We start from the raw sequence: 16,678 nt of genomic DNA on the forward strand, positions 1-16,678 counted from the left end.
AGCACATCACACCTATCACAGTTCACTAAAATGTCAAATAAGAAGAGAAAGAGAAGACTTTAAAAGCAGCCATACAGAAAAAATTCACCTTCTAAGAAAGGACAAACTGACAAGACATCTCGGAAGCAATACCCAGTCAGATGATGTTGAATAAAATGGTGAAATGCTAGGAGAAAAACAATGCACCTAGAAAAAAACTACCTTTAAAGTCTGTGGACAAATTATAAACATATCCAGATTGATAGAGAATTTACCAGTAAATTTTCACTGATGTAACTTAAGGGATATATATACAAGGTCTGTCTGGAAAAAGTCCAGCCATTGTTAATATAACACGAATGGTTTGAGTGACATCGAAGTAACCTGGCAGCCAAGGAGAGTGGACTGGAATGCACATGTGTAAACAATGACTTCTTTGTACTAGCCAGTGAGGGGAGTAGATGTGAGCATGTGTGCTGTGTGGACAACGCATTCAAAATGATGTGAGTAGAGCAACAAATCTGCATCAAATTTTGTGTTAAGCTTGAAAATTCCTTCATGGGAACTATTCAGGTGATTCAAAAGTCTGCAGATATGGGCAACTGGTGATTGGCAGCTTCATCATGACAACACACCTGCTCATGCATCAGGTCTCATGCAGAGTTTTTTGGCAAAACATCAAATCACTCAGGTAACTCAGTCTCCCAACAGCCCAGATTTGGCACCCTGTGACTTCTGACTTTTCCCAAAACTAACATCACCTTTGAAAGAGAAAAAGATTTCAGACTGTCGATGAAATTCAGGAAAATATGATGAGGCAGTTGATGGCGACTGGGAGAACTGTGTGAGGTCCCAGGGCTACTTTTAAGGGGACTGAGGAGTCATTGTCCTATGTACAATGTTTCTTGTATCTTCTTCAATAGATGTCTCTATTTTTCAAATTACATGGCTGGAAACCTCTTGCACAGACCTTGTACTTCAAGAAGAAAAGAACTAGAAACAATTTTAGGCCAATAAATTAGACAACTAAGATGAAATAGACAAATTCCTAAAAAGACAGAAATTACCAAAACTGACTCAGAAGAAATAAATAATATGAGTAGACCTACAATAACTAAAGAGACTGAGTTGAGCATCAAAACACTATCTACAAAGAAAAGCCCAAACTCAGATGGCTTCACTAGTGAATTCACTAGTGAAAATTCTATCCAATATTTAAAGAAGATTAATTATCACTCCTTCTCAAACTCTTCCAAATATAAGAGTCTGGATCACTTTCCAACTCATTTGATAAAGCCAGTATTACCTAATGCTAAAAACAAAAAAAGACAATATAAAATGTGAAAACTACAGATTAATCTCTCTTATGAATATACACAAAAATCATCAGGAAAATAACAGCAAATTGCACACAGCAACATATAAGAAGTATTATATGCATGACTAAGTGGGATTTATCCCAGGAATGCAAGGTTGGTTGTAATATCCAGGAATAAATTGTGGTAATATATACCATGTCCATAGAATAAAAAACAAAAACCACATGATAATCTGAATTGATGCAGAAAAGATATTGACAAAATCTACTATCTTTTCATGATAAATACACTGAACAAATTAGGAAGAAAAGGGAACTTCCTCAACCTGATAAAGGATATCTATGAAAAACCCATAGCTAACACCACATACAATGATGAAAGACTGAACACTGTCTCAATAAGACCAGGAACAAATCAGGCATGTCTGTTCTTGCCAATTCTATTCAATACTATACTAAAGGTTCTAGCCAGGGCACTTACGCAAAAAAAAAGACAAGACATAAAAGGCATATGATTTGAAAAGGAAGAAATAAAACTATCTCTTCACAGATTATCATATATAGAAAGAATCCCAAGGAGTCCACTGAAAAACTATTAGAACTAATAAATTCAGCAAAGTTGCAAGTGATAAGATCAATATACAAAAACAAACTGTATTTCTATACACTTATTACACTTGCAATGATCAATCTGAAAACACAATTTAGAAAACAACTCCATTTACAAAAGCATCAAAAAGACTAAAACATTCAGGAATGAACAAAGTACAAAATGTATGCTCTGAAAACTATTAAGAGATTGTTGAAAGAAAAACAAAGATCTAATCAAATGGAAAAGCATCTCCTGTTAAAAAATTGGAAGACTTACTATTTTAAAGATGGCCATACTACCCAGAGCAATCTACAGATTCACCACAATCCCTATCACAATCTAAGCTGGCTTCTTTGTAGAAATTGGCAAGCTGATTCTAAAATTCATATGGAATTAGAAGGAACTCCAGAGAGCCAAAACAATCTTGAAACACAACAAAGTTGGAGAACTTAAACTTCCCAATTCCAAAACTTACTAAAAAGCAAAAGTAAATCAAGACAAGATATGGGCATAAGTATAAACATAGGTCAATGGAACACAAGGGTGTCAAGACCATTCAATGTCTCTTCAATAAATGGTACAGGGACAACTGCAAAGAATGATGTTGGATCTCTACCTTTAAATGATATACAAAAATTCAAAATGGATCAAAGAATTAAATTACTGTAAGAGCGAAAACTACAAAACCGTTAGAAGAGGGGAAAATATTTATGACCTTGGATTTAGCAATGGATTCTTAGATATGACAACCAAAAGCATGAACAACAGAAAGATAAAAATATATAAATTTTACTTCATCAAAATTAAAAACATTTTTTTGCATCAAAGGACAGTACCAAAAAAGTGAAAAGACAACTGACATGACGGAAGGAAGTATTTGCAAATCATATAACTTGATAAGGGACTACTATACCAAAATTCAGAATTCTTACAACTCAACAACAAGACAAATAACAATTAAAAAGTGAGCAAAGGATCCGAAAAGATTTCTCCAAAGAAAATATCCAAATGGGCAGCAAGCACATTAAAAAAAAAAAAAAAAGCTTAGTTCTCAGGGAAATGTAAATCAAAACCACAATGCGATATCATCTCACACCCAAAAGGATGGCTAAAATCAGAAGGACAGACAATAAGTATTGTCAAAGATATGGAAACACTGGAACTGCCCTGCACTGCTGGCAGCGATGTAAGTTATCATTTGACCCAGAAATTCCACTCCTATGCATATGCCAAAGAAAAGTAAAAGCCTATGTCCACACAAAAATTTGTATGCTAATATTTATAGCAGCATTATTCACAGTAGCCAGAAAGTGGAAATAACCCAACGCCTATCAACTGATGAGTGAATAAACAAAATTTCTGTTTTGTGTATCTATACAGTGGAATATTATAGAGCCAAAAAGTATTGATATATGCTACAGTACAGATGAACCTTGAAAACATTATGCTAGGATCATAGAGGACCACAAATTGAATGATTCCATTTATATGCAATATCTAGAATAAGCAGAAAGTAGTGGTAGAAAGAAAATTAGTCATTGCTGAGGACTGGGGGCAGGGAGTGGGATGGAGATAAAGCGATGATAGCTAAAGGGTAGGGGACTTCTTTTTGAGTTGATGAAAATGTCCTAAAATTGACTGTGGTAATAGTTGCAGAGAAGGAAAACTCTGACTCCAAAAAACCTCCGCTGCCTTGCGGCATACCTCTTCAGGGGAAAGGCTAAGGGAGTAAACCCCGACAGAAAATCCGGAGCCGGAGTCCCTAAGGCGGTTTGACGTCGTAGTCAACACCGGCAACTCCTGCGGCGCACCTGAAGCCAAGCTGTATTGACTCCGTCTTTCCCTTGGACCCTTCAGCTGCGAAGAGAGGGGGGGTCTGCTGCATGGGCAACAGCAGACCCTCCATATCACCCTGCCCAGGCTCTGTAGCTTCAGCTTCACTGGAGAGGACACTCCAGCGTCATCGCAAGATGTCGATTCAACACAGGAGGAGACAGATACCGTGTCACTCCCGAGTCGGACTGCACAGCCATTCTCGGCGGTGCAGATAGACTCTTAAGAAGCTACACCATCGTCTCTCGAGACAGACGGCTGCCAATACAATAAATAGTTGCATATATTTTTGAATCTAGTAAAAACCACTGAATTGTATACTTTAAGCATGTAAACTGTATGGTATGTAAGTTGTAAGTTAAAAAAGGGGGGAAAAGGAAAGATATGAGATGTAAGAATATTGGATAAAGATATGGGCAAACATGATAGATCTAAACAAACATCTGTGCAAAGTAATAATGTAAATTGTGATTTTAAAAAAGAACAAGACAAATAGAATTACAGGCAATAAGTACATGTATGTTGGGAGAGATAATTGGGATTAAAGGATCCCAATTCCTTATATTGTTTGTGTGGCTGAGGTTGGGGGTTTGGGGGTTAAGTTATTAATTAACGTTAGACTTTAAATATGCATGGTCAAATTGGACAAGTAACCACTAAAATAATAAAATCAATGTGTAACTTCCAAACTAGTAAGAAAAAAAATGGAATATAAAAGCTAACAAGCAAAAATGAAACAGAGAGGTCAGCAAACTAATAGAGTGGGAGCCAAATCCAGCCTGCCACCTGTTTTGTAAATAAAGTTTTACTGGACACAGCTGTGTTCGTTTATGTTTGTTTATGGCTACTTCTAAGCTACAATAGCAGAGTTGAGGACCTGCAAAAGAGACCAGATGGTATACAAAGTCTAAAGCATTTCCTAGCTGGCCTTTTATAAAGTCTGTTGATTCCCACTACAGAATACTATACAACTGACAGAAAGCAAGAGTCACTCTGGGTTGCTCTTTCCTGGGCATGGAAATAAAAATATCCCCTCCTGTCTCATTTCATCAGAGGTACATTAGATAAACAGCCTTTGAGAAAGAACTTTAACAGTCTGTGGCCAAGGAGTGCTCTCAATCTGCTCCCCAGCTTTCCACTCCACAGCAGCCCTCTTGATTCTAACCACCAGAACTCCCTAAGACAAAAAGAGACCCTTATATTCCAACTCCGAGAGACCTCAAGCCATGTTAATTAAATTCAACCTGGTGAACAACATATATAATGTGGACAATCCCCCAAACTGTGTGAGTGTGAGAGAGTGTGTGTGTGTGCACGCACACATGCATGTGTGCACATGTGCATGTGAAGTTCTAAAAAGATATACTGCCATACTGTTAGCCATGGATATCTATGGCCTGGGCAGGAATATAGCCACATTTTATACAATATACTCACTACTTGAATGTTTTCATCAAATTGTTTAGAGATAACTGTAGGTTCACATGCACTTGTAAGAAATAAAGCAGAGACCCAGAATGCCCTTTACCCAGCCTCCCCCAATGGCGGCATCTTGCTGAACCGCACAATACAATACCACAGCCAGAAGGGTGATATCAATACACTACACAATTTTATCCTGATCTCCAAAGTTTTACATGTACTCCTGTGTGTTTTTTACCACACCTGTAGGTTGTGCACATACCACCACAACCAAGTTACAGAGCAGTGCCATCATCGCAAGGACCCCTCATGTTGACCTTTTACAATCACACCCCGCCTGCCTTCTACCTCCTCCCCAACCCACAGCAACGACACATCTTTGTCATTTCAAAAATGTCAACTAAACAGAACCACAGTGTGTGACTTTTTGTGATTGGCTTTCATCAGTCAGAATTCCCTGGAGATTCACCCAGGGTGCTATGTATCCAGAGTTCATTCCTTTTTATTGCTCAGTAGTGCCCATCTGTGTAACCTGTTGTAGGTCACCTGCAGTTTGTGTCCACATTCTAGCTATTCCACATAAGACTAAATGAACACTCCTGCACAAGGTTTTGGGTGAGCATAAGTCTTTCATGCTCTGTGAGAACTGCTCAGCTGGGTTACAGGCTCTTGGCTTGTTCAATTCAGTATAAAGCTACCAGACTGTCTCCTGAGTGGCCAGTGCCACTTTATATCCCACTGGCAGTGTATGAGTGATCCAGTGTCTCTGCATCAGCATTCAGTGTTTTCCCAATGTCCTTATCATAATTATGTAATGATTGCTTGGATCTATTACAACAAGATTATGTTTACATATGAGGTTAAAAAACAAATAAAATTAAAAAGTAATCCATGCTTATTTAATAGGAATTTTGAAAAATATAGAAATGTATAAAAAGGAAGTAAAGTCCTGTTTCCTCTCATGAAAAAGCAACAGTGTTATTTATTCCAAAATCAATGTACTCAAGTTCCAGACAATGTAGGGCAGATTCTGTTGCTTCATTAGAGGCCAAGGCCCCACTTTTGGATCTCCCCCCACCTTGAAGACAGCTCTGCCTTCAGAGGGGACCTCCTTGGCCAGAGACAACAGTGAGGACTCTCTTAATTTTTTAAAAAAATACTCACCTGAGGATATGTTTATTGATTTGAGAGAGAGAGAGAGAAACATTGATGTGAGAGAAAACATCAACTGGTTGCTTCTGGTACACGGACCAACCAGTGATCAAACCTGCAACCCAGGTATGTGCCCTGACCGAGGATTGACCCCACAACCTTCTGGTGTATGAGATGATGCTCTAGCCAACTGAGCCACCTGGCCAGAGCATGAGGACCCTTTTCACAAGTGGGAATGACAGATACATCATCAGTGCCAGGACAGGTAAGCCAAGGGCTTCAGGGCAGCTGCCCCAGTGCACATAGAAAAGGAGGTCACTCAGGTCACCTCGCTCCCACAAGAAAATGGTCCCTTAACCATCTCAGCATCTAGCAACACCTTTGGCAGCCCAGTGAAGCCTATGGATCCCCCTCAGAATCTAACATTTTTAATTGCAGAGAATAAAAAAGAGAAGGTGACCATATCAGATAACACAATATTTTAAAACAAATGTGTTACACAGAACTATATAACCAAATCTCTCACAAGTCATGACTACAAAGCTTTTGAGAGACCTGTGCAGAAACTGCAGTATGAAATGTAAGGTCTGATTTCTCATGGTGCCGTTGGGGGTTCTGTTCACCTTACAGCGGTTGTTGCCATATTCATAATGGAATGAAATGCTAAATTTCAGTTAGAGCTTAGATGTAATTTTTTTTCTATTCAATTTCATGGAGCTTCTGAATTTCCTGATTGGACAGAACCAGAAAGAACAAGACCAGCCCTTCCTAAGAGATTCTCCCAGGCTGCCCCTTAGCCTGAGTTCTGGCGAAAGGAGCCCCCACCCAGCCACAGGTGAGGGGTCTGGACCCCCAATGATGACCGTGAGAGGAAAGGTTGGTGCCAGCTAGTTCAAAGGTTTCTCAGAAGGAAGCACAGAGAGGCAGGCCCGGGTCCAGGACCCCAGCATGGGAGTGCAGAGAGGCTGGGCCCAGCAGCGGGGACTACAGCCAACTAAACAAATCCTCACTAGGCCCAGTCCATCCGGGCGAAACTTTAGCCACTTCTTTCTTAAATCCCTAATTTTTCTGCTTTAACCATCAGAGGTAGGTACTGGGAAACACTTCTTGGGAAAACCTCAAGTTAGTGCTAAGAGTCTAAGGAGAACACAGTGTGTTTCTGGAAAGGTCTGCCCACCTTTGTCAGTGCAAAAGCCACTGTCCCGTCATCCTCAGTGGAAAGATCGAGCAGCTTCTGGTAAAACGCTTCATCATAAGGCCCATCTATTTGCAATGTTTTTCTGAAGGGCACAAAAAAACAAGATGACAGAGCTGACAGAAAATGATTTATTAAACTACTAACAATTAGTCACACATCTGGTATTAAAGAGCACCTAAGGAGTTCTCCTCTTCTTAATGCTATACTTTGTCCTGAAGCAACAGTTTTAAAAAGAACTTACAAGACCAGAACCTGGGCAGCTGAAGCTGAACATGACCTGTTTGTGACAAACGACATCCAGGTCAGAGATCCTAGTGAGGAGGAAGGGAGTCCCAACTCACACCACACGCCATGGGTGTGGACCACAGTGACCATATCAGGAAGCCAGGGAATGAACTCAGCTGCACAGGAAAGCCTAAGGTCCAGTGCCTGCCTGCACAGAAGCCACCGCCTGTGGAGCAACACTGCCCCCTGCAGGCTTGACCCTGACTCAGAACTGTCAGATCCACAGGACATGCTTCTTTTCCAGGAATAGACCAGTGACCACTGATCTGAGGGACCCTGGTCGTCCCTCACACAGCATGGAGTCCCTGGGCAGAACTGGCACCTGAGGGTAAGGGGGTAAGGTGGATGGGGTTGGTCATCCTCCTGAGAGGCATGGGCTATCCTCGCATTGGAGCAGCCCTTCCCCTCATCTCCGCCTCACCCTCAGGGCTGCTCAGAGGCCCCACATTGACCCAGAATGGGCAGGGGCACCATACGCCTTAGCCTCACCTCTGCTCAGGAAACTCTTCTAGGTACCTCTCAACCCGTCGATAGAGAGGGTAGAGGCCTTCAATATCCAGCAGGTCCAACATCTGCACCTGAAGGGTTTTATACAGAAGACAGCCCTTCGGTAACCCCGAGCACTCCAGGCTTTTTCCTACCAAAAACATCAGGGGAAGCAAGAGGTTACTGTCAAGGACTGACAAAGGTGTAGGCACAGGCTGCACACGCCTCAGGACGCTGCTGGGCTGCTGGTGTGTGCATAGGGCCAGGCACAGAGAGGGAGGTGACCAACATCCTGCTCTGTGCCTCCCTTCCCTCTCAGCGCCCTTCTATTCCACCACATCAGGCCAGATCTAAGTTTCGAGAGATGACCCTCAGTGTAAATAAGGCAAGGCGCAAAATTTAAAATGGCCATGTCAACATCCCCAAAATCTTTGAGACCATGCCTGTGGAGGCCAGATCCACAGCCCACCTGCAGAGGTAGGTGTCACAATGAGAACGGTCATGTTCTGCTGTGCCCAGGTGACCACACAATACCTAAAAGCCACACAGGGAAGTGCTACTGTTTCCCTACATCACATCTCCGTGGCCGTCATCAGAGATGTCTGAGAGACCACAGGGCTCCTAGAACAAAAACTGAAGAATCTCAATCTTCCCAGTTGGCCCCACAAGGTAAGTTCTTGGCTATAATTCCCCATGCCACACACCTGAATGTGTAGTGGAGCTGCTAGCAGCTGACAGAGACCAAAGAGGAGCCCACAAACTCAGGACAAAAACCCAAACTAGCCTTCTTAAAGCCCAGATGTCACCAAGTCACAGCTGGCTACTGGTGAATCTGTGAGGAAGAAGGTCCTCTAATAGGAAGTGCCCAGAGTCACAAGCTCTATATGCCTGTGCTCCCACCTGTCTGCCAACTTCTGCCTGCTGAGACCACCCCCTACCCTGAAGGGCTTGCACTGTGGGACTCCAACTTCAGTGCCTCATTTTTCCACATGTAAGAAACAAGCCAAGGAAACCCACCCCCTGGTTTACAAAGAGGATAAACCAGGATCATGTGGAGAACGTACTCAGCAAATCACAGATGCACAGACTTGTGGGACAATGTTTTAGGGAAAACCATACAGCCCAAACCTGTGCTGCACTTTACAAATCCAGATCAAAGATGAGAAAGGGAATCTCCCCACCTAGGCCTGAGGGGCAGGGAGGCCGGCTTTGGGGAGCACTGTTGGGGCCCAGGTTGCTCCTGCAGAAGCTCTGTGAGGCCAGGAAGGAACCCAGCAGGCTGCACTCAGGCTCTGCCCAGGCTCTGCCCACACGCCCACCCTACCTTGATGACGCAGGCTCCGGCTGAAAGGGCTGGCTTCACAGACGCATGGGCCGCGCGACCCTGGCCCCAGCCTCAGGGCACCTGTCTGGCTCTTGTCTGAGCCACTGAGCAGCACTCGTGTGATGACACGCACCAGCTCCCGGATCACAGCCCTTGTGCAGTGGGGCCCACTGGCCAGGCCATTGGATGGGAAGAAGAAAGGTTTCAGGTGATAAGCAAGTTCACTCCAGTCGGCCACAGGGCTGCGGGCATCCTTGCAGCCATAGATCAGCTCCCCATTCTTGAAGAAGGAAAAAGGACAGGGAAGTGTCACCTCCAATAAGCAGACAGGAAAGCACCTTTGCCCCTACCCACTGGGAAAGCAAAGTGACCTAACGTCATCCACATGCCCCAACTGGTGTCGCTGCACACTGCAGCCTACGGGGAAACCCACTCTCATGCATCCTGTCACCGACCCAGAGGAGGAACCCACTAGAAGGTGGAAAAGGAAGTCCCGATCTGAAACACAAACCCTCACTGGCAGCCTCATATTCAAATGGCTGAGTGATACTCATGCTCCTGAGGTACACACAATGTCAGTCAGACCCTGAGCAAGAAGACTCCTAGGCCAGTGTGGACATCTACAGATAGCCAGTTTTCCAGAGTGCTTCTGTCCTTTTCAAAAGGCCAGGCCAGGTTCCTGCTTGGGTGGGTGAGTCTACCAGCATTACTAGTGTGGAAACCTTCATCTTTGAGGTCATTTTGCCTTCTAAAACCAAGTTCAGCAAAGAAACTCTTTGTGGTACCAATGTTCCCAGGGCGGTAGAAAGGGATGCCCAGTGGGCCCAACCCTGTGACTTGTACAGGGTCTGTGGTGTCTGGTGGAAAAGCCCCTGAGAGAACCCTAGTTCCCACACCCCTAAGCAGCAGCCAACCCTGGTAAAGCAGCAAACCTCTTGCCTCATCTGTGAGATGGTGTGGTCAATAGCCTCCAGGATGGTTCCTAATGGCCCCATCCCTCGATACTCATACTTTGTAGTCCTCACCACAGAACAGAGGTCTGGTCTGTGTGACCAACAGAAAAAGGGCAGAGTGACAGCATATCCCCAGCCATCTTGTTGACTCTATTCTCAGATCATAGCAGCCATGCTGACAGCCCCATGGAGCCCCTCATGGCCAGGAACAAAGGCTCCTGTCTAGGCCAAGGCTGGGGCACCATCCTGGGAGCACAGACTCTGGTCCTAACCAAGTTTTCTGATGAGACATAGCCTCAAAAAAGACCCTGGGCCAGAACCAGCCATACTGTTCCCTTGTTCCCAGCCACAGAAGCTGTAAGATAACAAGTGGCTATTATGCAACAGCAAGTAATATTGATGAGGATGATTTCTGCTCTGCCTCTAGGTAGCAGGTGGAAGTCAGCTCAATCCAGCAAGAAATGTAGACAGGACATTCCTCCCTCAGCAAGGTCCCAGTATTCAGCAGCATGATGCCTCTGCTGGGAAGGCCCTCTTTCCACTGTTAGAGCTCACAATGTGGGTGTCCAAGGTGATGGGGACACAACTAAGGCCACTGCCAGCCATAGGTCTAGGAAAGTCATCAAGAGACAGTGACCCTTGAGATCAGTTTTATAGTGGGAGGAGGGTGTGCCAGGCAAAGGGAAGACAGTAGCTCCCAGGAGGAAAGCAGGCCGAGAAGTATGAACTGAAGCCAGGAATCATGGGCTGCAGCCTCAGCCTCCATTGAAACTGATCCCTCCTCCTAGCCCATGCATGGCTGAGTAACCCCTGGAAGCAGAAGGCCTCTTTTCCCCAGTGTCTGGAATCCAGATACAGGGGAGTTTTACATATACAATTACAGTTGCTCCAGGACCTCATGTGACATTTGCAGGAGAGCCATTAACCCAGGCTCCGTGACTATCCCAAGTGCACCCCTGCAAGTTTCACAAGTGACCAGTGTCGGGCTGGAGAGAGCCACAGCCCTGGAGCCTATGAACATTCGGACAGACAACATAATGGCAGCACCAATCATGACCCAGGAAACTTCCACACCTGGAACTTCACAACAACGGAAGGCTTGAGATTCAGAACCAGAGCTTGCTCATTAGTAGTTACAGCATTTACAAAAATGCACTGCATTGCTCCAGGTATTATTTTCAAAAGCCATTCTTTTGAACCTATTATCTCAACCTCTGAATTTTTTTCCATGCTCAGTTCCACAGAAGCAACATTCAAGTTCTCAGGCCCAGGCCATAGGCCCAGGATAGAGCAGTCTATCCAGGGGCCAAGCCACACCTACCACTCAGCTTAAGTGTGGGCTTGACAGTCCAGTCCAGGAGGGGCTGTCAGAAAAGGGTCCACTAGAGGCAAAATGCCAGCCTTACTATAGGTTCTAAATAAATCCCCAGATGAAAGGAAACTTACCTTTCAAATGTAAACATAAGATTCCTGAACTCTTCGTAAAAATTAAAAATATAAACTGATTTTGAATACATCCTCCTTTTCTAGATTTGGAAAAGTAGAGGCAGACAGGGTAAAGTCAATTCACTCTGATCAGGTTTCTGAGTCAGATGGGGAAAAGCCCCTGCCCCCACCCCATCCAGCGCCCTTTTGAGGGGCATCAGTGTGCAGAACAGAGCTGTCCACACAGAGCAGGACATAGAGGACACAATGTGTCCAGAACCAACAGCCCTACTTCTCCACAGATCTGATGACTACTAGCCTGTCACAAACTCACATGTCATACTTAATTAGGACATAACTGGGTTGGAGGACAGAGTCAGTGGCAAAGAGAAAAGGAGATGACGAGGGGGACCCCTGGGGACACATTTCCAAGAGTGGTCACAAGTAGCTCTCCACCAAATCTGGGCAAGCCATCCTCTCCTCTTTCTGCACCCACCCCTGAGGCCCAACTGCTACTAGCACCGGGCCAGGTGACCACAGAGAGCCCAAAGACAGTGCCAGCTGCAAGTGGCAAGGAGAAAGCTGAGGGTGTCTGGGCTGGATGATAGATAAACCATTTCCCTGCAAGGACAGGACAAAATTTACTCATTGACAAAAAGGTACTCAAATTACAAGCTCCCTAAGTTAACTGGGAGCAAATGCATAGGTGTGGCCACCCTCTAGGTTGTGCCACTGTGTCATCCTAGTGACTTCTCCCACCTCAACCATACAGGCCACAGAGATGCACAGAAGGACGCCTGAGATGCAGCCTGACCACGCCAGGGCCATCCTCATCCAAGAACCAGTCAGGTCTGTGTGTCAGGGGAGCCTGAGGCCACCTAGTGGTCAAGGAGTCAACATCACACACCAGAGGAATCACAGGATGTTGTGCTCATGGAATGGGACTTGGAAAATGGACCCAAAAAACCATGCCAAGGCACACCCAGCCCAGACGTCCCCATCTGCAAGGTCAAAGGGATCAGAGTGCCATCCATGAGTGCACCCAGCTCAGTCCAGACTGAGCTCCCCCTAAAAAAGCCAAAAAAAAGCAGCAACTCTTACCTTAAATATCTTTAAGTTGTTCTGTGCCTCCTGCAATAAGCTTTTCAAGGCAAAGTACATTCTCTGTTTATTTCTAAATGGGGAAAGGATTATTGATAGAATTAGAAGCAGTCTTTGCATTTACTTGCCTGTGGCTCCAGAGACATGCCCAGGAGCTCCTGCTCCAGGTCTCCGAGTTTTTGGGTTAAGAAGCTGCATTGTCCCCAGCCCTCCTTGAAGAGGCACCCCCATCACTGCCCCAAATCCACACCCTGCTCTCAGCCCTCTTCACATGGCAACATCTTCCCAACTGCTGGCTCTGCCAGGTAACTTGCAGAAATCAATAGAGGCAACCCTGACCTCAGGCAAAAACCTGAGATCTACCCAGGGCCTGGCTATACACAGGCCAGTAGTCCCCACCTCACAAAATGCCTGCCCCACCCCCACACTCATACCCCCCACACACCTCAGAGAACATACACTCATCATTCCCACCTCACAGAACACCCACCAACTCCCCCTCAGAGAACATCATCCCACATCAGAGAATACCCCACCCATGGTCCCCAACACACAAAACACTCTCAAGGAAGATAGCACTTGGCACAAAGTAGAAGTGTTCTCTTACCCTGAGTAGAGATCGAGGGGACAGTATTTACTTATCTGCTTCCATTTCCCAGTTGCCACCTGTTAAGAAACCACCACATTGTGTCAACAATTTGATTGAAACAGCACTGGGCTAACTATAGCACAGAACAGCCAAAGTAACTAAGATGACGAAGGTCCCAGATGTCACCATCTCCGGGTGCACATCACTAGCTGGGATGAAGGGCTTGACTCCAACCCCAGGAAACCTTGGTCCTCCTCTAAGAGCCTCACGTTGGCTGCCAGCCCAGCCCTCCACAAGCAGGAAACCAGCAAGCACATTTTTAAAAAGACATGGCTAAACTTTGGTAATCAGATAAACAAATCTGATATGGAAGGGGAAGATGTGACTAATAAGTAATTTCATGTTGCTGATAAGAAGATAAATTGGCACAACCTTTTGAAAGGCAACTTGCTGGTTTCCATCATAACTTAAAAGGTGGGTATCCCCTGACTTGGCAAATCTACAAGAAATCACAAGATCCAAGATGTTCACTGCTGCCTCACTGTAACAGGAAGACCTAGAAAAAAATAAGTAAGTCACAGCACAGCTGCTCTCAGGGGCCAGGACACAGCAGGACACATGCTAAATGAAGGAATGAATGAATGACAAGCAGCTACTAACAGAGGTAGAGCTAAAATCACCAAGATTTATTCAAGTCAAAAAGCAACTTGCAGAACAAAATATAATGTCACTTTTGCTAAAAAAATTTAAAAAATACATATACGTGTGTGTGTGTGTGTGTGTGTGCACATCACATGCATATACCCAAATATCCAAAGAAAAAACCTTGAAGGATGGACAACAAAAAATCCTCAAGGATTATTTAAGCAAAAAAAAGAATTAGCAGGACAATTACATATGGCAAGATCCCATATTTGCTTTAGAAATGTGCATACATGCACATGTGAACACACATTAGAACATGTGTAGAGACAGGCATCACCTCATCTCTACTGGATAACATGTTTATTTTTGTTGGCACAGGAAGAAGTCTGGAAGGATGTACAAACTGACAACATGAGTTACTTCCAGAAGGCAGGTGACCTAATTCATACAACTCCATATGTTATGAGTAGGAATTAAGTCAGTAAAAATGGTGGAGTAAGAACCTTTAGAAAGTCACTCCTCCATATGGGCAATGAGAAAACTGGCAAAAAGTGTAAGAATCAATTAAAATTTTTGTAACTCTGAAAATTAACCAGTCTTGCAGCAATCTGGGGAGCATTTGTTCAAGAAAAGCAGCCAAATATAAGTAAGAACTGAGCTTTGTGGCACTTTTAATGCCCTATTCCCACCCCTTTCTAGTTCCAAGGGAACACTGAAAACCAATAGCCCAATGGTGGTGAAAAAAGAAGCCTGGCAGCCTCCAGAGGGGGCTGAACAGGGCAGAAGCTACTCCAAAGCCTCATTCCCAGGGAATCCTCAGTATCTGACCAATCTCCTGGTTTCCTGTCTTCACTGACCTGTCTCAGAGCTTACCAGGTACAAAAAGGGCACTGTTTCCCAGGGGCATTTATGAAAACTATTCAGAGGCAACTGTTCCAACTTAACGGCTGCCAGAGACAGTGGATAACAGTGGTGGCACACAACAGGCTAATCCTAAAGCTAAAACAAAAAGCTGAGGAGTGAGATGTACACAGGGCTTTGAAAAACTTCAACATACCTTGGGCATAGGAAGGCCATGCACAGGTTCTGGAAAGACCTGGAAAGGCCCTCCCATCCTGCAGACCTGAGGCTCTGTGAGAGTGAAGGCTAAGGCAGAGTTGCAACTCTCCTGCTGAGGGCTGATGGCAGGCCTCAGCAACGCACACAGAGCCTCTTGGCAAAGACTGAGAAAGTTACTGGTTCCAGGCATTTAAGAAAATCTCTTCAAATCATTAGCTGCCCACAATCTAATGGAGCAGAGAATTCACAGGCTACACACAACAAAAATGCAGACTTCTCAAAATTAGCATAGAAAAGTTACTTAAAAAAACAGTAACAATTACAGCAAGCAGCAATAACAAATCCTAGAGAGGTTGTAGAATCTAATTTCCGGAGCAGCTACATTATATTACTTTAAATGCCCATTTTTAGCAAATCATTACAAGACATGTGAAAAACAAGAAAGTATAATCCATACGTTCAAGAAAAAAAGCAAGCAATAGGCTGTCTCTGAGGAAGCTGACACTGGATTTAACATACCAAGACTTTAATTTAATCTGCTTAGAGCTAAAGGAAACCAAGACAAAGACCTAAAGGAAACAAGGACAATAATGTCTTAACGAAGAAAGAATATCAACAGAAACCAAATTTATAAAAAGGAATCAAATATTCTGTAGTTGTAAAGTACAAAAATGAAAAAGTCATTAGAAGGGTTTAACAATAGATCTGAGTAGGCAAGACGATAAAATTCAAGAGATGCACACCTAGATGCATCATAAAAAACTGTCCAAAGACTGATAATAAGAAACTGAATCAGTAATCAAAAATCTACCAACAGTCCTGGCTCAGCAGATTGGAGCTTCGTCCTGATGCACCAAGGTTGGAGGTTTAATCACAGGTCACAGCACATACACGTCAAGCAATGAATGCATGAATGAGTGGAGTAACAGGATCAATGTTTCTCTCTCTATCTCTCCCTTCCTCCTCCCCTACGCCCCCCCCCGACCCTTCCTCTTTCTCTAAAAGCAATTTTAAAAAATCCACCAACAAAGGAAACCTCATGACCAAGATGGCTTCACTAGTGAATTATATCAAATGTTTAAAGAAGAATCAACACCAATACTCGGACTTCCAAAAAACTGAAGAGTGGAGAGAAGGAAACACTTCCTAATTCATTCTATAAAGCCAGTTATTATGCTGATAACAAAACCAGACAAAAACATTATTAGAAAAAATAAGAAAAACTACAGACCATTAAGAAAAAATCCTTAACAAAAGCTAACAAATAAAATTCAGCAGCATATTAAAGGGAGTATCCATCTACAATCAAGTGGGATT

The 16,678-nt window shown here is 43.9% G+C and overlaps 1 protein-coding gene across 2 annotated transcripts in view; it reads right to left on the minus strand.

Moving 5' to 3' along the window:
* The window catches only part of IPPK (inositol-pentakisphosphate 2-kinase), a 56,536-nt gene that overhangs the window by 14,914 nt on the left and 24,944 nt on the right, over positions 1–16,678 (minus strand). For both annotated transcript variants that reach the window (XM_090273938.1, XM_090273939.1), the window contains exons 7-11: positions 13,676–13,734; positions 13,069–13,141; positions 9,590–9,869; positions 8,269–8,416; positions 7,474–7,576 (exon numbers count right to left, since the gene is read on the minus strand). In XM_090273938.1, the coding sequence (XP_090130064.1) occupies positions 7,474–7,576; positions 8,269–8,416; positions 9,590–9,869; positions 13,069–13,141; positions 13,676–13,734 (663 nt within the window). The remainder of the gene's footprint in view (positions 1–7,473; positions 7,577–8,268; positions 8,417–9,589; positions 9,870–13,068; positions 13,142–13,675; positions 13,735–16,678) is intronic.

This window comes from Furipterus horrens, unplaced genomic scaffold (assembly GCF_987537825.1).
Source record: "Furipterus horrens unplaced genomic scaffold, mFurHor1.1.pri manual_scaffold_4, whole genome shotgun sequence".
Taxonomy (NCBI): domain Eukaryota; kingdom Metazoa; phylum Chordata; class Mammalia; order Chiroptera; family Furipteridae; genus Furipterus; species Furipterus horrens.